Source organism: Drosophila gunungcola (assembly GCF_025200985.1).
Source record: "Drosophila gunungcola strain Sukarami chromosome X unlocalized genomic scaffold, Dgunungcola_SK_2 000023F, whole genome shotgun sequence".
NCBI classification, from domain to species: Eukaryota; Metazoa; Arthropoda; class Insecta; order Diptera; family Drosophilidae; genus Drosophila; species Drosophila gunungcola.
In genome coordinates this window covers 393,632-419,778 of record NW_026453185.1, presented here as the reverse complement: position 1 = coordinate 419,778, position 26,147 = coordinate 393,632, and the positions used below count along the sequence as shown (strand labels likewise).

The following is a 26,147-nucleotide window of genomic DNA, read 5'->3' as shown; positions in this document are numbered from 1 at the left end:
GAAAAGTTGTACAAATTCCACGGCGAATTTACTTCGTCAGAAGATGAAAACTTTCATAAGGCCTCTTAGTTTTTTATTCCGATATGGTTAGATCTAAAATATGGATTGAACTTTAATTTTCTTAAGAAAATATCTGTAAAAGAAGGTGTTGATCTGAAATATAATATCTGATGTATTAGATAGACTTTTTTTTTAAATTTTCCGTTGTAAACGTTAAAAAGTCTAAAACTATTTAATTTATTTTACAAAATTTTAAATGTGAATAGCTTACTTAGTAAATTGTTTAAATAAATAGTTTTTTTTATGTAAATTACAAATTAAATTAATTTAAGGTCAGTAAGATTTAAATTCTTTTCCATCTGTATTTTGAAGGTGCTAATTTGGACCTGCTCGAATATTCCGCCATCGAATGTGTGCCCAAGCCGGGAAATATCCTTCCGCGACTGAGAAATCCTTGCCACCTCCCCCTGTTTTGATGGGAACTCGGAAAGCCGAGCGTTCGGAGCCGAAGTTTATGGCTTCGTGCAAGGCAGCATCATTTCCATGTGGCTGTGGCGGCCACCAGTCGCCGGATGGGGAGCCTCAGTTCGCTTTTGTGTCGCCTTGTGGCAGGTCGCCTCCGCTGTCGGCTACTTGATATCTGCTTTCGGATTTCTGATATTCTCGCCTCGCTGTGTCGCTCATACGCCCCGTTGGCCCGGTACGGCCGAACATTTGAAAAGGATAAGGCGTTGACTAGCCCTTTTTTTTTGGAGGTGAGCGATTGTCATCCGCCCTTTCTGGCGATCCCTGGCCGATTTATTATTTATTAGGCATTGTGTGCCTCGTTTCTGCGGCACAAAACACTTTGCATAGTTAGTTAGATAGATGGACCTATGGAATAGCCGAAAGCCATTAACATGAATCTTTCATTTCATTACACTCGTATTTGTCCCGGTCCAGTATGTACGTATTATTGCGAAAAAGATTTCCACTCCGCACATGGCGTTTTTATGAGGCCCCCGAGTGTCTTTGTTCCATTTCATCTTAGTTTTGTGGACTTTTGTCATCACGCGTGGGTTAATCGTGCCAATGCCTTCGGCTTATGCCAACACACGCTTGGCATAGTCATTACTTCGACATTTGATGGGGATTTGGGGGCCTAGTTGTTGTGACCACAAATCAAAAAATAGGATTTATCAACCGCATATTAAAGTGGCAATAAAAAAGGGATGTATGTAACTAAATAAAAGGCTATAAAACCCAATTGAGTCTGAATACTTTAACATATTTAAGCTCTTATTAACAACAATAGTTTATCAGCAATAAAGAAACAGTAATTCATACTTAAAAAAAAGTATTTATTAATTATTTAAATTAATGGTAAAATCTACAATCATGTACAAAAAAATTAAAAGTACTGTCCTTCAACGAAAGTTACACATAATTTCGATCACTTTTTAAAAGTCAACTAAATTTCATAATGTTTTATTTTCAACTAAAACTTTTTAGCATGACAGCAAACAATCTGAATTGGCAGTCTCATTAAAAGTAGATGTATATCTTTAAGAAATTAAATCCATAAACAACTAATTTATATTTAAATATTTCTGTTCATAGAAATACATAAACTAAGCTGATAAAAAAAATAAAAGAACAAAGCAATATTTGTCTTAAGTAATATATGGAAACGCACGACACTCAAATATATAAATTTATTTTATAATTTCAAACCAACGAATATAATTGGTATAAGCAGCTTTAGGTTCTTTATAAAGGATTAAAAACTAATGGAAAATTCTTGAAATCCTAAAGGAGTAAGTCAAACTGCCAACTAGTTTAGTGCTTTACTGTCTGTGTATTGCAGCTATACCATTTCCATTGTCACTTCCTGTATTTGGAGAAGACAATGGCAGACGGCCCGTGCGTCGTATACTTAATATTTGAGCCACATCGCTGCATTTTCTCATATTTCCTCTCTCAATTGTCAGGGCTTCGTCAGCGTTTTGGTAATCAGCCAGGTGAAGTGCAATGCATCTGACAATGCACCTGCCACTCCCCCTTTCCCACCCTGCCATAACGCCCATCGCCTCCTGACTGATTGCCTTCAATGCTGGATGAAAGAGCTGCATAATGCCGCTCCAATCATCCGCACTAGCCAGCTAAACGTGTGTGTGCCAGTCGGAAAACGTAATGGAAATGGGAATGGGTGTTTGGGTATGGGTTTGGGTTTGGAAAATGCAGGGCGGTGTTTGGGAAATTCAGAAAAAGGCAGCAGGAGGCGTTGCATAGATCATGAAAAATTCATGACGCGTGCCGAGTGATTCAGGGCACCACCTGTCGCAACGCATGCATAATTGAAAGCTGCATTGGCATCAACTGCAAATGGCCAACAGCCGATGGAATCTTGGCAAATACCACACATATCACTGGCGAAGAGCGTCAACTAAAATCTGTTATTGCTGCTATGTAAGAGCTAAAATAAAAACAAACTGAAAATTGTAGCTTATCCTTTTCTGTCAACTCTACAAACATCATTCTTAGAAAAATATTCTTTAGGCCTAGTCATGTTAATATTCCACTACAGAAATTAAATGGCCAGCAGAAACATTTTGCATTTTGACAATATATTTTGTGGCATAAGAAAAATATTTACCATTTTAATGGTTACAATTTATGTGGAATAAGTTATATGCATTACATATACTCTCTTTTTGTTTAGACTTTAAAAGTATGTTTTTGTTATATCAGGTGTATGTTTTTACATGTTCATATATCAAAAGAACGCATAAATCGAGAGCTATGCAATCCAACTGACATTCGGACACTCCTCCCATTTCTTTTTGTTAACAACTTTCTCTGCTGTACGGTTGTTGCTATAAAAAAGTGTAGAATGGGAGCAACTGCCTCGCTGGCGGGCAATAAATCTAACGATAATTTGATACGCAGCGTTTTACGATGCTTTCGGCGACCCGGTCGCATGGTAACCCCCTCGGCCATTAGGAGGTTAATGCCCCAAGTCGGCTGTCGACTCTCGACTGTCAGCGCTGTAAAGTGGAGGAGCCCTAAGCCGAAAGCCCGGAGCTCAGGCTAAGCCAATTAAATTAGACGTCAGACTGTTAACTGTTGCATATCTTTGCGGGCTTCTCTGGGGAGTCATGGGTTAAAAAACGGAGGGGTTAAGCGGGGGTACAGTCACAGCCAATTGCTTGGAGTAATTCCTCGACCGCGCGGATTAAAAGATACAATTCATTTTTAATTTCTGACGGTAGATGAAAATGGGTCATTATTTTAAAAATGATTACATTTTGTTTGTTTATACAAACATTACTGAAAAGAATATGGCAAACATCTATTAATTGTTTTGGCACAGAGTGAGTTTTACACTCAGTGTTCTTTATCGTTACATTTAAAATAAATATAAATATATTCTCTATGACTCTTTTTGCTTAAAATGCGCAATAAATGCGATAGAAAATATAAATGTGTCCATGGAAATCACTCAAATATTTTCCTAGAAATTTATCGTTTTTGCTGCCGTTTTTGGAATACTTTCTATGTATATTTATATCCCTGATTGATTTTATTCTAGTTGTAGTGAAAAATACTTCTCCCAATGGTGGCAAATGTTAGTCATTTGCAAGTTTCAGGGGGAAATCTCCAGTTGATTGAAGTTTCCGAGGGGCAAGTCATCTTGCTTCTGCCTTTCCTTAGTCCCCCTTTAGTTTACATTCGTCTATGATGGGCTTTTCTCAAAGGGCGACTTCGTGTCATTCTTTGTGCGCTTTTCCCCGGTCAAAGAATTTCCACCGCTTTCCCTTGGCTCTTTTCACGGTTATATGTCACATGCTTCCCATTCCTTGACGGATTTTCCTAGACGTCTATTGTTCGTTCCTATCAAGCTTTAAAGTGTTTTCGCACTGCACACAAGAGACTTTACTTTAATGTTGCACATAATTTATTATTTATAGTTTTAGTAAAACTAACAGATTTTGGTATTTAAAATCAAATAAACAAAATATGATAAGAACCATTTAGTTTGTTAATTAAGTGGCGTTGCAAATGTTTTTTTTTTTTTGTGCAAATCCAAGCTTACATAAATATGCAACTATTCTAATTTTTAATGCAATAAATTCCGCCATTTAAGCTTATTTATTTATACCCTGCAAGTGCATTGAAGAAATAGGTTTAATTTAATTTTTAACAAACACTGGTCACGTTTTTCGGTTGAAAGTAGTTTGCACCTTTGCCCCGCCTTAATTGCGAGTCAGTTGTGGAAAATCAGCGGGCAATCTATACTACAAAAATTGCTTTTCCCCGGCAGAGCTCCACAAAATTAGACAACATTTTCCCGAGTTTAATTGTGTGCCATTCGTGGATTGTTTCCAAAAATCAGCCAAGGATGTAGGGAGATAGTTGGCCAAATTGCTCAACACCCCAGCTCCCGACCAAACTATTTTCCAATTTCCCCCTCCATATGTATTACTTTCACCACCAGAGACTCCCCAAAGTGGAGTACATGCTTCCTCAATTATGCCATCGCCACCGCCATGGCCACAGCAACAGGCGCGGTGTGTGTCCTTGCCCCGCCCCCCTTTTGCCCCTTTTTCCCACGCCCCTTAGAACGGTCTGTGTAGCTCGTCAAACGCGAACAGACAACGTCGAGTTTCATAAAATTCATTAAGTATTTTAAATATGCACGAACATAATTCGGTTCAGCAAACTGCTGTCTTGCTAACTGAAAGATAACTTCACACAGAGATCAAACTGAATGAAACTATGTACATATTCAAGTATTCAAATGAGATTTGATTTAAACTAGATTTTATTTAAATTAATTTCAACAAACATCACTTAATTGAATCTCATCTTGGCAATTGTTTAAAATGCAAAACATGAGACATGAGGTTTATGAGGTTAATCTTTTACAAGTAATGATAATATGCTTAGCTTTTCTTCAAAGACACTAAAAAGTGTAGTTTAAAAATGCTGTTAAAAAAATAATAAAATCCACACTTATAATATAAACTTAATATTGTGAATTTGTTTTGTTTTAATGCAATAAATATTCAAAATCAATTCAAGAACAATTTTTCCAAGTGTTTTGCCGCGGGCCATTGTAAATTCAGACCAACCTAATCCATAATTGGTCAAACAAAATTTCGAAAAGTGGGCACTCGTGAAGATCGGGTATATATATTTGAAAAGAATTTATAAGGAGCAGCGAATTTGGAGGAGCAAACGTAGGTAAAGGATTATGAACTGAAAACCAACCAGGCGAGATTTTCTCGCTTTTCTAACCGCCCTGCTCTCGGAAAAGTTTCACCTTCTCAGTTTTCTTTTCCACACTTTCTTTGTTTTTCTCACATTTTCCACAATTGCTGTTGCCACTTGTTGAAAGTCGTTAATTTATGATGATTGCGTAAAGAAAACTTCGGACCGGCATGGCGAACTTTACATCGTTATTCACCTTTTTATTTTTTTTATCTAGGCCCCTGTTTCGGGTTGTCAAGGATTTCTGGGCGGGCGAATTTTCACAGTTTGCAATTTTGCGAATCGACACGTGTAGGGTTTTCCCATTTTCTCAATTTTTCAGCTTCTATTATCGAGCCACAATTTATTTCGCCCGCAACTTTTTTGCTTTGTAAACAGTTGCAGCAATAATAGGATCCCGTGTAGAACATCAAAAGGGGGTTTTAAATCAGGAATGAGTTTTAAGGGGGCTTTAAGCTTTTTTCAATATATGTTAGGTGTCTTTAAATAAATTTAAAAAATAAGTATTTTAAGAAATGCTCTTTAATTTAAGCATTTCTTAACAAGAGTTTCTTTTTGACATATGTTAAATATATATTTCTTTATTTAAGACATGTAAGTCTTAAAAATGTTGTTTCTTTTTTCACGAACCCTTTAAAAATTGTAAAATATTTTTATAAAAATTCAGTTTTAATCTTAAAATATGTTTAGACTTATCCCCCAAAATCGCCACTGAATGCGGCGCATTAAAAGTGGGATAATGTCGTTTAAGTCGTGCATTCGGAGGCATCTGTGCGGAAACCTGCAGATAATGCAAAACAGAACAATATAAACAAGGGTGGCATTAAAAAGGGTGGTGGCCCTGAGGTCGGAAAATGGAAAATGGAAAAGTGCTGCCGGAGGTACAGCCACAATAGGGGAGAGGTGCAGGGATGGGCGGGTCCTGTCTCTGCGATTCTAGACAGCTTTGTAAGCACTTGAGACGTCGTTAGACAGCGACCAAAACTACAATAAAATAATAGTTAAGTCGGAAAGGCGGCGGAAGACATCTCTCAATTCCTGGCCAAAAGAAAAATATATACAAAACAAAATAAAATGATGAAAGCCAGGGAAATCTGCTAAGATGGCATATTTTAGTGAACATCACATATATATTTAGTCATAAAAATGGTCAAGAATAAATGTATATTGGTGTGGGCTATAAGTTTTTTTATTGCAGATTTGAGTATACTAATCTTGGACATAAGGAAAACTTTGTGCCATAAAAGAATAACTTTAGCTTTAAACTTAATTTATTCACGACTCGAATTCACTCAAAAAAACTTCCACAGTAAAAGTATTTAAACAACATAAGAATAAAATATTCGAAATATAGTACTTATAAAATTATGTAAGGTTAAATATATAGTCAAAGTATAATTTAAATAAATATTAATTGGAACTTTTTAAATTATAAAGTACTTTTCCAAAGATTGACTTTTTTTCTGTTAGCTTAAAGTTGTATATTATTTTAAGTTTGCAAACAAGTACTTGGAAAGTATCCAAAAGAAACTGAAACTCAGCCAAAGAAGGTAAATATGGTCCATGATTTCATCTAAGAACTTCCCTATAAAGTATTCACGACAAGTGAGAGTGCTTGTAGCGGGAAAAAATAAAACCGAATCGTTTGCAGAAAGTGGGCCAAAAAGTTTTGAAGGAGTCGGCAAACGGTATGAGTCTCAAAGCAAACAGTATCCTTCGAGGCAGGAGATAAAGACGCAGATTACGGACACACACGAGTGTGTGTTTGAGCCAACGACATTTTGACCCAATTGCCGAGCAGTTAAGACCCCGTGCAGACAAAGAAATTGCAGGATGAATTGGAGATAGAAACGCACTCACTTTGGAGCCCAAGCAAAGTGAAAACCACTTGAGACGCCTTACTGCCACCTTTGACCCTGGCCTACGCTCTTCTTACATATATATACACCACTTATTTATGGTGTATATTCCCAGATTTTCCCAAACACAACCATATGCTTTCAGAAGCTAATTAGCGCATAAATCAGGCAGACACAAACTTTAATTGGCAATAATATTTATTCATTATGACAACTGTCGAGCCACGCCCTTTTTTTTATTGGCCGAAATATCCCAAATATGTCCTGGCCAAACAAGGACATACATTTTTCAGGGTGGCCAGGGAAATAAGTGAAATTTTTATTTGGTCTGTGAAGCGGCTTACAAATTGTTCAGCATTTACAAATAAATTTTTTTCTGTCAGCCAAAAAGCTTGTTGATAAATGTACGTTCAATTTATATATTCCGATTTAATTCAGTAATTGGTACACAATTTATGCAATAACTGTGGCGTTTACATAACACAAAGGCTTAAAAGTTTCTGGGATAATTCCAATTTAACATTCATAGGCTTATCCAGATACAAAAGATCAAAATCAAGTTTCTTGTGGAGAAAACACCACAAATGCCTGTTGACACTCGTGTAGAACTTGGCAATTTGTATACTGCTGGCCGTGCCACCTGCTTACATGCATAAAATGTGGCAGGTACTTGGTGTTGCCGTCAGCACGGCTTACTTACTTACCCATTTTCTTACTTCACAAATCCCGTCCAAAGTGTCGAGAAAAGCTGAGAATTCCGTAAAAGTCCCCCAACCTACGGAAACTTGTTCCCTGCCATCCCAGTCTTACAATTCATTTGGCTGCTAATTGTTTGTCGAGCAGTTCTTTTGGCAGTGCTTTGACTGGTTTCTCGTGCGGAGTTCATTACTCAAGTTCCCCTGAAGTCAAGGGCATTAATTTAAGTGGTCCCAGTCGCTTCGCTTTGCAGTGACCCCAACAAATGGCAGTCCTTAAAACAAGCATTTGCTTTCTAAGATTTTTGTTAGCTTATTGTTGACAAAATATATGATTTGTCAACTGTCGTATTGTTCGGGATGTCCTTTGTGCGCCATTAAAGCAATCAATTTCATTTAAAATATTGTATTTGTGAAGATTGTTGTTAAGAAAATAAATCAAATCATTTTAATTGCCAGTCAAGAAAACTAGTTTCTATTTCTTAGTTGTATGATTTTCATAACTAATCATAATAATCATATAAAACGCCAGTCAAGTAAAGTAAAACCACTTTTGTTAGTATCTCCTAGTTGTATAAATTTCATAACTGTTTTTAAACGTCTCCGGAAGTTGTAGTCGTCTTGTAAGCTACCCCCGAATTTAGTTAAGCTACTGCAGAAGTTTTGCATTCAGAATGCATAATTCTCCTGCGAAACTACCGCATAATTCATTGCAATTGATGCTATGACATTTGCAACTTTCTCTGGCCATTAGTTTGTTGGTCCTGCTGCTGGAGTTCATCCGTTGGTTTTGCGAATTGCTTTTGGCCCCGTTGCCGGCCAAAACTGTCCAAAGTTCGCAATGCAGCTGCCACATTCGTTGCAGAATCTGTCTAATTAATTTTGGGCTCCTCTCGAACCCCCATCCGCCAGCCATTATTATCCTGTCCCGCTGGGAATTCTCTGGCCAGTTATTATAAGCTGACGTGGTCGGTGTCCATACATGGGGCATACTATATACGTTATTGCAGATTAAGGCACACAACCCCAGCCGATTTAAAAACGATTATCGTGGCCCTACTCTATCCTATCATACATCAAACATTTATTAGCTTCTCAAACTTCCACCTTAGTTTTAATTTGTCTTATATATATTCAAAATTAATTTAGTGCTTACTATATATAATATATAATTTTAATAATACATTTTATACTGTAAAGGGTTTACATTATTAAAAACCTTTACAAATTGTGCAAACCAAATGTGCATTTTAAATTAAATTTCCAAATGGTTCTTAAACCATGAAATGTGGCTAAAATTTCTTGTTTTCTTTTCACTGTTCATGTGAAAATGGCGAAAATGAATATGGCAAGTGCAATTTTCTCCACAAACAAACACATGCATGTATGCGAGTTGGAAAGTTAATTAAAACACAATAAGACCTTCTCAAAATCAGAAAAAAGGAAACGGATATAAGAATTTTTAAGAGGAACGTGCCATTTGCTTAGAAGAAAGTGCGGAAAATACGCGTTCTATTCCTGGAAATTCTTATTCGCATTTTGCGAGCTCCAAGGCGAGGGTGAAACTTTTGCCAAAAGTAGCAAATAATTTAAGAGAGAAGGAGAAAAGCGTCGCGTTGAGCTGGCAAATGTCACTTAAAAAGTTTTGTTTCATTTTTGGCTGGCGACATAATTTATTTTTTGTACGTCACTGCCTACTTTTCAGGGTTGTTGTGGAAATTTTTAATTGAAACAGACAGCGAAGGGAAAAGTGAGGAAAAACTGCATTGTCGACATTGAAATCTGGGCGTTGGCCAAATATTTTTTATTCAACGTACATAGCCGCAAAATGTCACTCGGGATGACACATTGAGCAGGTGATTGGCAGTTGGAAAAGTCCTTCGATCGGGAACACACACCTCAGCACACGCACACACAAGATTTAATTGCGTTAAGCGATTGCCGTCAAGAGAAGTTGGCCAACACAAACAGTTGGGCAATGGCATCAATCACAGTAAATTTGGCTTAACTTCTTTGCGTTCAGGTGAGATAATATTTGGGGGGAAAAGGCACAGAGAAAAACTAATTTCAGCAGAAAATAGATAATACATAAAGATTTTCATAGATTATCTTGTACATCAAACAACATTTAGTTTTCGCTGAAAGCAACAAATGTTGTTTGTTGAACAAAACTTTTAAAGACTGAAGTTATTTAAAAAAAAAAAAATAATACAAAAATAATGATGAAACTGATGTTATAAAAGCATACAACCTCTTTTAAAATATTTAGTATTAGTTTATATATTTAACATAAAAATGAAACGTTTTCCTTATCAAACATAAAGTCAATGTTTTTATCCAGATACCATAATATTTTAAGAATTATTTTTATAATTTATTAAACTTAAAAAAAGTTTAATAAAGTTAGCCATTTAATATTTGAAAAAGAGAAAATAGAGAGATTACTGTATTAAACACAACTTAAGAGTCTTTCAACAATTCCCAGCGGCTTAAGTGCAAATGCAGGATTATCCTTTTGGGGCTGAGCCACCTGCTGCGCCCCCTTCCGGTTGCATATGCATCCTTGATGACCTTCAACTTTACCGTTTGACTTCCGGCTGGCCCGGAGCCTGCTTTGACCTTTTTTTTTGGGTCAGGCAATTGGCAAGTGGTATATATCTGGGTAACTGGTGTCCTGATGTTCTGCTGTCCTGGTGTCCTGGCAACAATGTCCTGGCATCCTGGTCCCTGACAGTTAGTCAGTGTCAGTGCGTGATAGCACCACTCCTGCCCTTTCGGGCCCGGAGATCCTTTGATTTATGCCGGCCTTTTGCATATGTCGCTGCCACATGGAAGGACTCGACTCGGTCACGTCGGAACCGCTGCCAGGACATCCTCGTACACTCGTGCACACATGTACGGGCGAAGGACGAGAGAGGAGCCGCAGATAGGCCAGTCGACCAGACGACCAGACAGCTGGCTGCTTTGAGCCCTTATTTATGGCAACGTTTCGGTTACAGTTTCAGACCTCGCCCCAAAAAAATGTCAGCCAACTTTAGTTTTCTATTATGAAAAAGTGCGTGTCTCGTAAACAACAAACCCATTATAATAAACAAACTCCACGCGCTGTTCCACAAAATACACCGAAATCTTAGGAATTTTTAAAAAAGTAGTTTAAATCAAAAAATATTATAAGAGATCTCCAATTAGAATTTTGTTTACAACTCAATTTAAAAATAATTTATGTAATTAATTTCAAAGAGATTATAACAGTTAAGAAATCAACTTTTTTGAAGTTTGTTTTTAAATTTGTACTATTTTTTTCATAATAAAATAATGATTTTTGAATCAAGATTTAATTATTTTATATTACTTTTAAAGAGTTATAGAAATTCAAAACGCCTGATTTGCAATCTAATTAAATTTAAAAATTAAACATATTCTTACCTCAAAGTTTTAATGTTTAAAGTGCAGATTTAAAACCAAATTTAACAGGCCACGAAGTATTTTCTAGGTGGTAAATTTCTGAGATGCGGGAATTAAATTTATAGCACTAAGACGTACTATGCAGTAAAATCTCGCGACATAAAGCCCCATTTTTATCCCTGTGTATATGTGTGTTTTCCTTGCCTTTCCTCATCAACACAAAGTTGGGAAAAGCGGAATAGCGAGTGGTCTGGGAGTGGAGGAAACTTCACATCATTTTCGCGCTGGCAAAACTTGCCCTGATGATGTTTTCTTTTATAGCCAAACAACAAGGACAGCGACTGACGTCAAAGTGCTGCTCAAACTGTGCGACAGCAAAAGCGACATCCTTTTGACTGCAAATCACTTGACTAACAAGTCAAGTTTGTACCCAGTTGAGATGGTTAAATTAATTGATGAGGCCATTAAAAATTAAGAAAGGGTTGACATAACAAGCATAAAAAACACAAGATAAATTGCCAAAGTCGGGTATTTTATTGCCCTGTTATAAAAAAGGCAACTCGAATGTAGATACTTTTGAAGTACATATAAACTTTGTAGGGTTTATGGGGGGTAGGAAACGTTTCTTCTTTAAGCCCATATATTATTTTATAATAAATGCACTCTAAAGTTGAATGGTCAAAGTATTAATAAGTAAGGGTATTTGAAAACCAAGTCAAGGTTTTTTCTGAAAACAGGACCAACAATGAAAGATGCGGATAGAGGGAGAGGAAAATCTTGTCGGAAAAGTCGTTGAAAAAGGGGTTGCAGTTAAGACTCTTTGTCAGCCTGATAAATGACATGTTATTGAGTGACGTTGAGCTGATTGCAATCAGTTTGAGTTGAACTGGCAAAGCAAATGCATTGTCCAGAGTTTGAAAGGAACTGAATCGAAAAAAGAAGAGATATAGTATCTACACAAATTGCTCTGAAATTCCGAACAAGTAAACAAATCCTAACTATACAATAAAATGTAGGAGAATTTCAAGAGTTCTACAATGTTTTTACATTTTTCTATGCACTATAAAGACATTTGGACTTATCCAAATACACTTTGGTCTCTAGCAACATGGGAAACTTGCATTGCCTTTCAGCAAACACAATCACAATGCCTTCTAAATCCAAGGTGCTGCTGTGCCTGTTGCATTTTCCATCAGTTTGCCCAGCCATAATAAACCCTTGATCCTTCGACCTTCGGGGGCTGTTGTTTGCCCAACTGATTGCCGAGTGGAATGCGAAAACGCAAACAATTGCTCAGCGTCAGCAAAATATACTGCTCAATAGTCGAGATATAGTCGGCAGATCCGGAGGATACGGTTATGGAAGTATATGGCGGATGGATGCGAGACAGATGGTCGTCACACCCAAGGCGAAATAATGAATGTTTAGCCAATGCGGCGACGACAAACAAGAGAAATGAGTTTTTCTGTACGAGCAAATGCTTCAGAAAACATTCTCCATATCCTGTTATTATTGGTTTAAGGGTTATTTGGTTTTCAAAGCAATGTAAAAGCTTATTATTTTTGTTTAACTCTTAAACACTTTTATTTTTTCAGTACACTTTATTTTAAAGGGTTTTAAAATATGGTTATCGCATTATTTAGTTTTCTCGCTCTCCTTGAATTTGTTTTACAAAACATACCTTACTTTTCCAAAGCTTAATTTTCATTAGAGAGTATGTCAAGATCTAAGCCAGCCGCAAAAGCATTTTTACACATTTTTTTGGTTTTTCCTGACTATAGCAAAGGGAAAAACGAGAAAGGAAAACCAAATACAGGGCCGAAATATTTTTTGGTGTCGTGCTGTTTTCTTTGTTTTTTTTTTTGGTTTTTTTTTTGGTTTTTTTTTTTGTGCTGGCCATGTGGAAAAGTTATGAGGCGCCGCGAGAGCCAAACACACGCACATGTCCTGAGGAAAAAAGGAGTTCAGGCCTCAAGGATTTGACGCTCTGCTGCCTGCGAAAAAGGAGAAAAATGTTTGGGGAAAATGGACTGAAAGACGGCCTTGCATTAAATCGCATTTTCACTTTCACCCAATTTCCCAATAAATTCGCCAGTGGACTTGTGGTGTGGCCACAGCGGAAATCTATTACTCGCTCTGCCATCATCGATTGAAATGGAGCTGAGGGCTTTAATCACGGAAGCCTAATGAAAATTGAAGACCATGTTAGCAAGCAAGGCAGCATATATTCATGTTATGTCCTGTCCAACACTTGATGCATGGTTTCAGGAGACAGAATTCAGGAGGCAGAAGCCAGAAGCCAAAACGCAAAATCCATTTTGACCCAAATTATGTTGAGCCCACTGATGTTGTGTTTGGGCCAAATTGAATGCCATTAAGCGAAGCCAAGAGCAAATTTAGCAGCGATTGTTTACATTAATGGGTTTTCAGCCAGAAGGGTTAGGCCCAGCATCCTGGAAACAAACATCTAGCATACAAGAGCTCAAGTTGACAATGTTTAAGCGAAATTGCATTGTTTTAAATTTTGTTGCAAGTTGATTTAAGCCTTTGGAAAAAATTCATTTTTTTGGCCAAGGGTATTTAAAACGCTTAGCTATCTGCTTAAAAATGTATTTATACATTTTTTGTTAAGTCAAATATTCTATTTTTTTATTATATCTTAGAAATTAAAGAAATTTTTGCCCATGAGAAGTGAATTATGATAAATACATGTTCTCTTAAAACAAAAAAAAGCTCAATAGCTTATTTCGAAATCATTTATTAAATTTTTAAAAACAATACAAGTAATAATTATAAAAAAACCTTTCATTAATGAATTATTTATTCTATTTTTTAATTATAGTATGCCTTCGAACTTAATTCATTTTTTGGAGAAGTGAATTATGATAAATCAATGTTTACAAAAACACTTGAGAACTCATCAAGTAGAAAACTCTATTTGTACAAAAATTTGTTATTATATTTATACAAATTTTGATTTCACACTCAGGGTATTTTGACCCTTTGAGTTTGGCCAGCAAAATTCCGATTTCTATTATTATTGGAATTTGATGAGTTTCAAGGCTGAAAGGACAGGGTTTTGTGGGCTTTTGTCCGTGGTTTCGATCACTTTGCCACCGGGCGGTGGGAGTAATTAAAGCAACGCCCGAATGGTAGGCTTTAATTTATGCTGATGCAGCAGCCGAGACAATCAGAGAACTCATTAGTGTGTGTGCGTGTTGGCCACATTAATGAAGGCCTTCACGCCCACACACGCAAAACGGAGAAGAAGGCGTGGCAGCTGCTGTGCGTGAACGTAATTTAAAATTGCATATCGCCACACACTTGATTTTAATTTGATTTCGCCCCGGCGACAATTCTCCGCCATCTCCGGCAATCTGCAAACGGATACGGCAATTAGGGTGAAAAGCTCCACCGGGAAATATGGCTTTGATTGCTGCCCAAATGGAGGGGAAAATGACTGAGACTGAGACTAAGACGACTGTACCATTTTCCTACTCACACTTCCCGCAGGCGAAAAACCAACTCAAATGGCAATAAAAGATATTTTATTATTGCATGGCCAGCTAAGTGCTTGCTCTTGGCTTTTTCCTTTTCTTGTTCGATTTTATACCTATTGAAATCTGAGATACATCGAAGGGCAAGAGGTTTAAATAAATATTTAAAAGATTTCAATTATTTATATATTAAGAACTAGAGATACTTTGCAAGAAACCAATTTTAAATATTGAAACTAAATTTATTAATTTACAAAATACAAAAGCACACAAATATTAATAAAAATTAAACATTTGTAAGAAATATTTTTTAAATTTTTTGAGACTGCATATGTTAGCACTTATGCTGATCGGTTGTTCCGCCTCATTTGCAATTCAGGTTAAATCAGAGAGCAAAAAGCCGCAGACCTCGGACCAACCGTAAATTGCAATTTCGAGTTACAATGGACAGCTGACAGATACATTCACATCTCGACCTGCTGGCATATTCAATTTCAATTTCCATTTGCATTTACATTTCCATTTAAATGCATAAAATCCCAGCCCAAAAATGCACATTAAAGGGCAGCTGTGTTTGCGTGCCACCTGTCCTGGAATCCTCCGACCAAAAATCCGTATCTAGGTCAGGCCCCCAAGCTTGTTTGGGTTTTGCCCCATTTTTTCTGGTTTTGTGTAGCAATAAATTGCTTAAATATGAGATCTCAACCACTGGGAGAATTTAAAGAGTTGCGCGTTTTTGAGGGGCTATGAGTGATGAAACTAGCTCTGCATTTGAAAAGAACTTGGATATGCACAAGAAAGAAAATTCATCAATACCCATTCCGATTTTTGAGACAACATAGTCTTTGCGATGGAATGATACATTTTGTTAAGCTTACAAAATATTTTTAAGATTAACCTACTTTTTAAATTAGTACCCAAACTTATTTTAAATGTATTTTAGACACTCACTACTTAAATATGTAGCTTCTTTAAAAAAGCAATACATAAACAATTGATATTAACAATAATGTTATAATAATTTCAAAATTACATGGGTGACTCTGTTTTTTTTTTTAACAGAATTTGTAAATTTTATTCTGGGTGCGAGTATACAACTAAGTTACTCATTTATTTTTAAATATTTAAAAATTATAAATAACTTGGTTGAGTCAAATTTCAGAATTTGATTAGTTGTCACTTCAAATAAAGATTTCAGTTTTGATATTTACACAAATTTTTCTAAGTGCACCTTCTTTAATTGCCCGATTTGATCGATTTTATCTATTCAATTTCGCATCATATTTCCATCAGAAACATTCGCAGCCAAATCAATGCATTCCGACTGATGACTGTAATCACTTTGAAATGCGGTCAGTGGCAGGATGATTTCGTCTCGCTAAAATGGGCGCTGGTCAGAAGGGGGGGCGGGGGGAGTGGGCGATGGGCGTGGCTAATTGCGGCAGTCGAACATAAATTTCGCAAAAAGCAGACAGGCCGAGCCAGCAAGAGGGATAATATTCACAATGAAAGGCAGCAAAGGCAGAAGCAAAATGACTTAGCACCCTCTTGACCGGAAATGCCCCCCATTTTTTCAACTTCCGCTTCGGCGCCCCCAAAAAGGCGCGGAAATTCAAAGCAGCCTTGCTGAAGAGGAAGGCCAAAGCCAAAGCCAAAGTCAAACAGAAAGCGGAGAACTAAACAAATAAAACGGCATAAAACTGGGGGAAAAGACTCGGGAATTGCAGATGCTGTCATGCACACAGAAATGATGTCAACAGCGTGTGCTTTCTGAAAATCTGCATTAAAATGTCAAAAAATTACCCAACCAAGGTTAGGTGGATGGTCCTAGAGGTGTTGGAGCTCAAATTGCAGCAAATTTAAATGCAAATTTTGAGGACAGTTGGCCACGAACCGTTTCAAAATAAATATACCGAATTTAAATTAAGCACAGTTTAATACTTTGTTTTCTGGCTCATTTAATCTGGATTTCAAACAATAATTAGGCCATTTTATATGCATTAACATGAAGCAGAAAACAAATGTTAATTGTTATCCTACCAAAATAATGACAAACATTAAGCATAAAGGATACAAATTAAACATCATTAGTTCATTAAATAAATACCACCATTTTCGAGTATTTAACATAGGCGTATTAAAAGGTTTAGCCATAGAAAACGTTAAATTAAGTCGATAAGGTATGCTAATAAAAACACAAGCTGTGTAACCTGCAACTGAATTGTTGTAAACTTCCTTAAAATATTTTAAAAATTCCTTTTAATGTCGGGCCATTAAAATAAAGCATAACTTGTCCAAAAACACAGTTTCAAAGTCACTGTTTAAGGCCAGCCAGCTTGGCAGCCTGCCAAGCGCGGTTTGAGGGACACTTGTGCGGAGCCAAGTGAAGTGAAGCGTAGTTGAATGATGTGGCCAAGTGCCAGGAGCGGTGACTAAACGATTGAAGTCAATTTCTGGCAGAACGGAGGGTCAAAGGAGAACCAGGATGCTTGAGTCACCCGCCAAAACTCGTCACAAATGAAAGAATGGGCCTTGATAAATGACTGCCAATGGCAAAGGCCATGGAAAGTGGAATGAGCCGAACGGAATGAGAAAAGATGATTTACGTACTCTAGTTTGGATGAAAAACAATTTTGACGGCAAGACCCTTTTCCTGAAATGCAAACATTTTATGTTAAATTATTTAAATATTTTAACAATGGAATCTTATTAAAAATGCCATCACCCCATTTGAAAAATCTCAACAAAAATGCCAGACTTGCATTTTTTTCTGGACCCTGCAAATTGTGGTTCTTTACCAACTTTCTACAAAAACAATGCGGACTTTTATTTTTATTTCTTTATATTTTTGGGGGAATAGCCTTTTCCATAAATTTTTAAAAACGAATATTTTGATAATTTCTTAAAATTTTTTAAAACAAATTTTAAAGCATATCTATTTATTTTTTATTCCGATCATAAAACCAGCAACCAATTTATCTCCCAGTGGTAACAACTTGTTTATCAACTTTTAGCAGAGAAAGATAGGTATTGCACAACTTTAAGTTTTCTCATCGTTTTGTTTATTTACTTTATTATAACACAGATACATATTAAGAAATTAATTTTTAATGCAGTTTATGCACTTCCTAAAAGTATTAAAAAAATTGATATTTTTGCTAACCAACTGAGTGTTTAAACCGGCTGCTTACTCCACAAGCTCTGGCCGTAGACTGGAATGTCCGTGCGCGTTTCCGTCAAATCCTCCAAAGCCAGGGCCTCCACGTAAACGGCGCCCAATTGGGCCTCCGCCGTCGATTCCGCCGGGCGCTGACACTTTACCCCCACATCCTGGACTCTGACAGGGCCATCGAACCTGGCCAGGTAGTAGCGCACCTGCCAGCCCGGGCCCAGCGATCTGGAGTCCTGCGGCAGCTTGGCATGGGCGCGGGGCAGGACATCGTCCAAGGGCGAGAGATAGCAGCGTTGTGGCGTCACAATGGCGCCACGATAGTCCCCGCAAAAGAGGTACAGATCGGCATTATTCCTCTGCAGCGGAGTGACTCGCAGAAGCAAATCAAAGTCGATGGCCGCGGCATTTCCATTGATTTTATAGGCATAGCCCAGGAGCAAGACGCCGCGGGTCAGCTCGAAGTCGGTGACGAAGAGCCGGAAGGCGCGCTCGTAGTTCGTGATCAGCAGGGAGCAGCCACCGGCGAAGGCCTCCTCGAAATGATGGACTGCATTCCTGTCCAGCGGCACAGAGGGCTGCAGCGATTGCCGCGACAGATTGAAGAAGGGTCGATCCTCGCCAGGCGACCGTAATCCCCGCTCGTAGCTCGCTCGGCCGGAGCCCACGCAAAAGTCCGTGAAGAAGGGCAGCGAACTGTAGGGATGGGTGGCCAAAGTGGGCCAAATGCGAGCCCACCACGCCTCGTTTCTGGCCAAGAAGGCGGAGTTCACCTGCTCCTCGCCGCTGGGATTTCTTATGTTGTAGCCAAAGCGATTGAGGGTCTCGAAGGACCAGCCAGGTGCGAATATGCCCGCGGAGAAGCCCTTCTCCGCAATGCTCTCCATGCTCTGCCGACTCTGGAATCCGCCCTTGCAGTTCCTTCCGAATACATCCAATCCGATGAAGACGCGGTGTCGCGGCGACTGCTCCTTCGCCGCCTGCTGGACACTCCGCTCCAAGTGGTCCTCGGTCCAGGTGTAGTTGATAAGGGTCCCATGGCTGCGCCGGAAGAACTCCACGTTGCGCTGGTTCAGCTCGTTCTGCCACAGCAGATGGCCGTCCTCCGTGACGCTGTCGTACCAAAAGACACGTCCGTGGGGCACACGGGATTCCGTGGCGACGGTCAGTTCATGGACAAATCGGCTAGGGATAGTGGGATAACAGGATAATGGGATCAGTAGAAAGGGGTCAAAGGGTAACTGCATATCATGCTTGTAAAACTATTTGCAGTTGCATCAGATATTTACAAATTTAAAATTTCTTTAGAATTTAATATCATAAAAACACTGATGAAACACACACATTTAAACACCAAATTTGGTTTGGTTTTGGTTTACAAGGAACAATTTTTGAACAAAGTACACAGAAAAAAAAGAATAAGAAATAATATCAGTTTTAATGAACTTTAGTATCAATTTGATCTTGATACTTGGACATGTTCGAATATGACCTCAAAAAACATCCAAAAACCAAAATGACCCAAAAAGTATTCAAGTGACTTAAATAATGGGAAAAAAAAACCTTGTTTCCTTAATTTTATGACAATTTGGTTAGTTTTGGCACTTAATCTAATTTCATAATAGTGTTTGGGTGTTTTTTTAAAATAAAAACTAAACTTTTTTAATACAAATTTTGTATTATATAATGATAAAAAAGTTTACGTGTTTGTTGACCCATGAATGTTAAATTTAACTCATATTTTGTTTAGCTATTTGTTGTTCGTGCATAACATGCATTCGTAGCTTATGTTAAAGGAAACTTAAATGGTAGCTAGTCAACATCCGTCTGGTGTGAAAATAAAAAAGCTAGTATAACTTTGCGACAGCTCATGATGGATTGAATTGGAAAAGCCATTGATAAATTGGACAGCCGATATGTGACTTTTGTGCTTTTTTGAAAATTTGTCTAAAGTAAAGTAATATGATTATTAGCTATCAATTTAAGCGACTATGAACTTTGGTGGAACTTAAAAGACTACGAAAAAACCCATTCGGGATGAAGTGTTGACAGAGTACTCACTATAGATTGGGCATATTGCGCGGGGCAACGGCCACCTCCACGTTGACCAGCCATCCCTCGAAGCCGAAGTGCTGGCACAGGCGGGTCAGGGCTCCCACCGTCCGCTCCACACTCTCCTCGCTGGCCAGGACCTCCTCCAGGCGTCCTGGCTGCTCCACGATGAACGTGCCCACCACCGGCACTCCGTGGCGGTGCGCGGCATTCAGCCAGCCACTGGGCGGAATGGTCACGTACTCGTGGCTGAAGTAGCAAAAGTAATCCACGGCTGACCAGTGCACGAATCGATAGTCGTCGTACTTCTCCGAGCTGTGAAAGTGCCTGCAAGGAATGAGAAAAACAATTAAAAACTGAATTATCAAAAGTTTGGCCCTTACTAAAGCTTATTAGTTAAATTTAAATTTGGGTAAAGTCTTCTTAGAAGTTTTCGCTTTGTCGATTTAATAGTAATGTTCCAAAACAAATCAAATGGTTTCAAATCTGTTGGAAATCACTTACGAATGTTTATCTATTAATAAAAAAGCTAACTAAAGATTATGCAGATTATTATAAGGTGAAACTGGAAACATAATACATTTTAAATAATTTCTTAAAGTTAAAAACTAACAATACCAAATAGGGCTTTTATCTTTATATTTATTTAAAGCTTTATAAGCTAAAAACAAACAGTAGTAATGCTGATAAGTGCATATCATATATTTAAGTTTAAACGTAATACCAATTCTTCAAAGCGAAGTCTCCATATTTTGCTCTTTTGTCAGTTGTTAGTAACGCGGATTGCCTTGTAAAATATCCGTATATATATATTTTTGAATACTCACCGATCCTCCAAGTAATTGCCCATCATGTCGTGGCAGACGAGCAGCTCCCTGCGATTGGCCTCGGTCACAGGTCGCCGGTGGCTGCCCACGAAGTCCGCCTGCCGCTCCAAGTAGACCGCTCCCGATCGGACTGCGGTGTCCAGCGGCTGGACATACTGGCGCCAGTCGATGTCCCTGCTCCGAACCCGAAACTCCAGCAGCTGGCGATTGTCCTTGATGGCCTCCGCCTCCAGTTGGGCTGCCAGGGAGGAGGAAATATAAGTCCGACGCCGTTGAGACATTGTTTTTTATGATCTTTTCGCGGATGCGAACCGTTTGGGGAATTAGTGGGCAATGAGCAATGAAAATGCGGCACCCACAGCTTTTTTCACTGCGTTTTTATCTCGATAATTTGCGCAGCGACCGCAATCAAATGGCAATGGGTGGATGTGGGTGGTTTTAAGGCTGAGTCGCACAGAAAACAAATATTACATTTTCTAATAAAACGATATTCTTATAGATATTTAAAAAAATATATTTTGTTTTATCAATATATAATTTGTATTTTAAACTATTTTAGCTTGTATTTTTCAAAGGCAAAAGATTTATTAAAACAGATGCATTAAATACATTTTATCTTGTGTACTAAGCATTTTCTTGTAATTAAATAAATCAGTTTGCATTACGTTTCATATTAAAAGCAGTTAAAAATATTTCATGCTTTTTATTGATTATCGTAAAGTTTTCCGCTCAATTTTCCGAATAGACACTTAAAGTTTTTCAATTTTCGCTCTCGACACTTAGCCCACTTATTGTGTTACGGTCAAGCTCTCGAGCTGAACATTATTTCCGCCTGATAAATTCAAGAGCGATTCAATGCAGCTATTATGCAAATTCCTGAACTTATTAAATAATAAAATTCTAAAAAATATTTATAGCCTGATAATTACCTAATTAAGTTTAAACAGTATGTTTCCGATATAAGATACTATTATTATTTATAAGCATAGTAAATGCTTGATATTTCGAGCGACCTTTAAACATGTTTTGGAGCTTTTAAGCCATGTTTAAGTGCTTAAATTCTTGATAAAATCAGAATTCAAATCTTTCAAAGCTTACTTTTAGTAAATCATTATAAATACAGATAGCAGACTCAGCCAAATTCCCAATTTCCCAATATGTTCTTAATCATAAGAATATTAAATCGCAGTTGTAAGCAGTAATATCTCAAGTTATGCGATTTTCTGAGCGCCACAAGACAAAGGGGGAAATTAGCAATCTTAATGAGCTTGTGCAGTAGCTAACCAGAAAGAAAGGCGGTCCGTAAATACCCGTGAGCTGCCAGTTAATCAGAGTAAACGTGTTCGCATCGGGGGTGAGTTGGGGGTTAAGTTAACCCTCGTTTGTTGCAGTTGGCGCTTTTCAATTAGCCAGTGCCGTCGGCACCGTCAACTGCACTTAATGCGCGGTTAAATAATGGCCAAACGCTTTATATTCATTACCACGCAGGATATTTCCTTTAAAGTTTTCCCCCGGGAAAGCGAAAACAAATGATTCCGTAATCGTCCATAACGCTGGGGTCCCAAACTGCCAGGTTTTTCCCCAATTTGAAAACGTGAGCCCCGAAAATTCCAACTCATTTCTAGTTTGCCATTTTTTGGCCTGAATTATTCAAGACGAAAACCGAGTTAAAGCCACTTCACTAACGGGTTTTGGGCTTTGGGTCTGGTCAAAAGCGACCTTCGCACTCATTTCGATTGCAGTTGCAGCAGTGAATGGAAACGGCAGCAATGGAAACGGAAGGACGCTTCGTTTCCTGTTGTGTTCGCTGCTGCACTGCGAAAAAAAAGAAAATAAAACTATTTGCAGTCCCTTAAAATTTGTAGCGCGAACAAGGTTAATGGCTGCCTTTTTTTGAGAGATTGATTTAAATAAAGGTATTGGATCGAATAATTTATTCCCATTGGCTTACATATTTTGATTTTGATTGTATGATTTTAGTTTGCATTGAAATTACTCATACGACACGTAAGCCAGTAAGAATTCATTATTCAAAGATACTATTATAAGCACTTTGATATAGAATCTTAAAATGTTGATAAAAATTTCGTATGTATATTAAAGTTGGTAGAGTTGGTTGGTAGAGATTTCCATAAAACCCTTGAAAAATGATGTTCGGTATCATTTTTTCTCCCAGTGTTTTGTGAAAAACTTTTTGCAACTGATGCATAAATGGCAGAGGAAAAGGACGAGAGGCGTGGCATTTTCATGCAATTTGTGCCTGGGCGTAACTTTAATCTATCACGGATGCCAGGATATGGATTCTGGCCAGGAACAAGCGATGCATGCGAATGAGCCGCATGTCTGGACATTATGGTTCGGATATTGCAAAAGGGAAAAAAGGACAGCTGGTGTCCGTAAACGGCTCTTGATTGGCACTACGCTGTTGCGGGTTACTCAAATAATCCTTGTAATATGAATATATTACAAGTTTTAATCTAAATAAAATTGCACATGATTTAGGATTTAAAATATGTACATATGTATTTGTAAAAACTAAACATGAATTAATGAATTTGGACTATCTCAATTTATTATAATAATAATTATAATAATAATTATAGTAATTTATTACTATCATAACACATCCTAAATTATTTAGCCTAATTATATAACAATCAATTCTTTAAGACAGTGTATCTTTTTATAAATATGAACCATTTAAAGTAAATTAGCTTTTTAAGAAAAAGTAAAACAATGCAAGGCCATTTTTAAAATATATTTTCAGATACATATGTAAAATTTACATAAATCTTTTCTATGTGAAATGGAAACCATTAGTTAATTTGTGGGATGAGTAATGAACAAGTTTAAGAGATAAGGCATTTTTCCCGTTATCTCTCATTGAAATAGAGGTAATGAAAAAGTTTAGGTGTGAAAGAAAAGGACTTACGGCATCTACAGGTGCTTGTACCCAGGCACTTTTGTTGTTGCATTTCGGCCGCAGCTGTCTCTTTCTTGCCCGCGCAATTTACCGCTTCCTTCTCTTTGTCTCTCAGATCTTCTTCTTCTTCTTCTTTATCTTCCAACTGCTTCTTCTCATTGCGAACAACTTCTTCTTCTTCATCTTCGTTGGGCACCAAAAAGCCGGCATTTTTGGCGTATTCACTTTGTATTTCTTTGTTTCCGATCACTTTGCTGGTGCTTTTCACCTTGTCATGCTCTGAATTTTCCATTTCGCACTTTTAGACCTTATGTGTTTAAGTTAAATACATTGAATTCAGTTAAAGTGTCACTATTTATTTGCATTTATTATTATTTTCTTAAGCAGCTGATGCTAGAGGTGGCGAAACATCGATGCCAACATCGATGTTTTTAAAATATCGGTCTCATCGATGTTTGGCACGAATCATCGATGTCTATCCATCTCTAATGGAAACAATAAATTTATATTATAAAAAGGAATTATATTAAAAGGAAATATTAATCTTAAGTCAAGAAATTATTTATTTACGTGAAGCCAAAATCGGCCTTTTTAGTTTTATTTCAAACTTCAATGAAACATTAATATATCCCGCCAAAAAACATCGATTATATGATGCCCACAAAGAATTGGAAGTGCTGCATAACGCTTGTATTTGACCCGCGCAAATTTGAATTCATATCATATTTTTGACCCCAATTTTTTGTCACTTCATTTTTTTTAGCGTAAAACTAATATTTTTATGTTTCTTTCTTTTAGCCCAAACTGGCGCCACCCAAGGATCTGCACGAAAGCGAATTGCAAGCAAAACACATAAATTGTAATTAAAAAAAGACACGGAGAAAAAAACCAGAAATATCCGATAAAGCTGCAAAAGCAACAAATATCTCGTACATTTATCCTGGCCAACGAGCCAAATAGGACAAAAAGAAAAAGCAACGCACATTTTAATTTATTAGTTGGCTGAACTTTTCGCAAAATGCCAGCGGGTCGCGTGGCTGGCAAAGCCGGCTACTCCAATCACTACTACAATGGTGAGTTTGGGTGGACTTCAATGGCTGTCAGCCCTTCAAGTCTTTTATGTCAGTACCATCAGTGCCTCAGCCCCCCAAAAATTGTTACCCACATTTTGTATTTAATTTTTATTTTTATTTTATTGCAACCAAATGGCTACCTTTTTTATGTTCCTTACTTTTAATTTTATTTCTGGCACCGTTTTAGGCTTGTCTCGATCTCTTCTTGTAAAAATAGCAAACTAATTGGTGTGCTTCTGCAGGTCGCTCGTACGTGGGCATCAACGAGGAGATCATGTGGGTGAGCATTGGCATGGGCGTGACCATAGTGCTGCTGATCACGATCGCCCTGTGCTACATTGCGCGCGAGAAGTGCCAGAAGCGGCAGAGGGAGTACTACGTGACCGCATAGTTGTTGTACGCGGCCTGCCAATCGACGGAGGAGCACGGGGGTCCCCAGGACCAGGCCAGGATCCCCATGCCCATGCCCGAGCCCACCCCCATCCCCGTTCCCGTTCCCATTCCCATGGCAATGGAAGTGGAAGTGGAGGAGGGTGCTGGGAAGGCGGGAGATGGAAGTCCCAGAGGAGCTGAGGAAGGACCTCCGCGACCAGGATCTCAAGCCGCCGTCACCGTCATTCCTTGGACTGTGGTTGACATCTGTGGCGCCCGCAGCTGGGGCTGACGCAGCTAAACAAAGGGAGATACAAACCACCAAGGCCACCAACCCACAGAAGCTCCGCCATTCCACCCAACCACCCACCATAAGCACTATTACTATGGAACCCACTTCGCAGCCCAAGGCAGTTGAATGCGTTGAATTTTTTTTGTGTCGCCTATGGAAATCGTTGTAAGCATATTATATTTAGAGAGAGTTACTTTAAAAAACCAACCATGTTACTGAATTTGCCAAAATATAAAATATATTAATATACAATATTAAATGGAATGTGAAAGTTATTTATGACCGGATGTTTGTAATTTTAACAGTTTTTTAATGAGTTGGTTCAATTAAATTCAATAATTATATTATATTAAAAGGGGCGCAAATCAAGCGGCTTTGGGAAACATAACCCAATTTAAATAGAAACTACAAATAAACCACAAACAACTAAAATAAATAGTCACCATTGCTGCATTTATTATTATTATTATTTCTTTATTATTATTATTTACATTTTTATTCCATTAACAACAAAACAAAATCAGTTTTTAAAACGAGGGGCATTTAAATAAGGTTAATTAAAAAAAGATGTTTATTATTATATCATCATTATCATTATATTATATGTATGAATAAATAAATGCACTCAACCAAATAAATTCAAATGTTGGCGCCTGCGTGTTCCTTGTGCAAATATTATGGGCAGCACTGGCCATTGCACAGCTGTTTTGAGAGCGCTTCGCGGTGAATG

The 26,147-nt window shown here is 37.8% G+C and overlaps 2 protein-coding genes across 4 annotated transcripts in view; one reads left to right on the top strand and one right to left on the bottom strand.

Annotated features, from left to right (window-relative positions):
* Positions 1 to 24,086, bottom strand: part of LOC128260464 (cytosolic endo-beta-N-acetylglucosaminidase) — a 51,230-nt gene extending 27,144 nt beyond the window's left edge. Inside the window, exons 1-4 of one of the 3 annotated variants that reach the window (XM_052993500.1) lie at positions 23,690 to 24,086; positions 20,758 to 20,995; positions 19,940 to 20,257; positions 17,776 to 19,063 (exon numbers count right to left, since the gene is read on the bottom strand). In XM_052993500.1, coding sequence (XP_052849460.1) covers positions 17,884 to 19,063; positions 19,940 to 20,257; positions 20,758 to 20,995; positions 23,690 to 23,972 — 2,019 coding nt within the window. In that variant the 5' untranslated portion in view covers positions 23,973 to 24,086 and the 3' untranslated portion in view covers positions 17,776 to 17,883. Of the gene's footprint in view, positions 1 to 17,775; positions 19,064 to 19,939; positions 20,258 to 20,757; positions 21,202 to 23,689 lie in introns of those variants that run through there. The other 2 variants (XM_052993502.1, XM_052993501.1) reach the window with 2 other exon arrangements.
* On the top strand, positions 580 to 25,281 carry LOC128260478 (uncharacterized). The gene is made up of 3 exons (XM_052993524.1): positions 580 to 755; positions 24,479 to 24,753; positions 24,996 to 25,281. The coding sequence occupies exons 2-3, from the start codon at positions 24,699 to 24,701 to the stop codon at positions 25,142 to 25,144; spliced, it is 204 nt and encodes a 67-aa protein (XP_052849484.1). The 5' UTR covers positions 580 to 755; positions 24,479 to 24,698; the 3' UTR covers positions 25,145 to 25,281.
* The last annotated feature ends 866 nt before the right edge of the window (positions 25,282 to 26,147 follow it).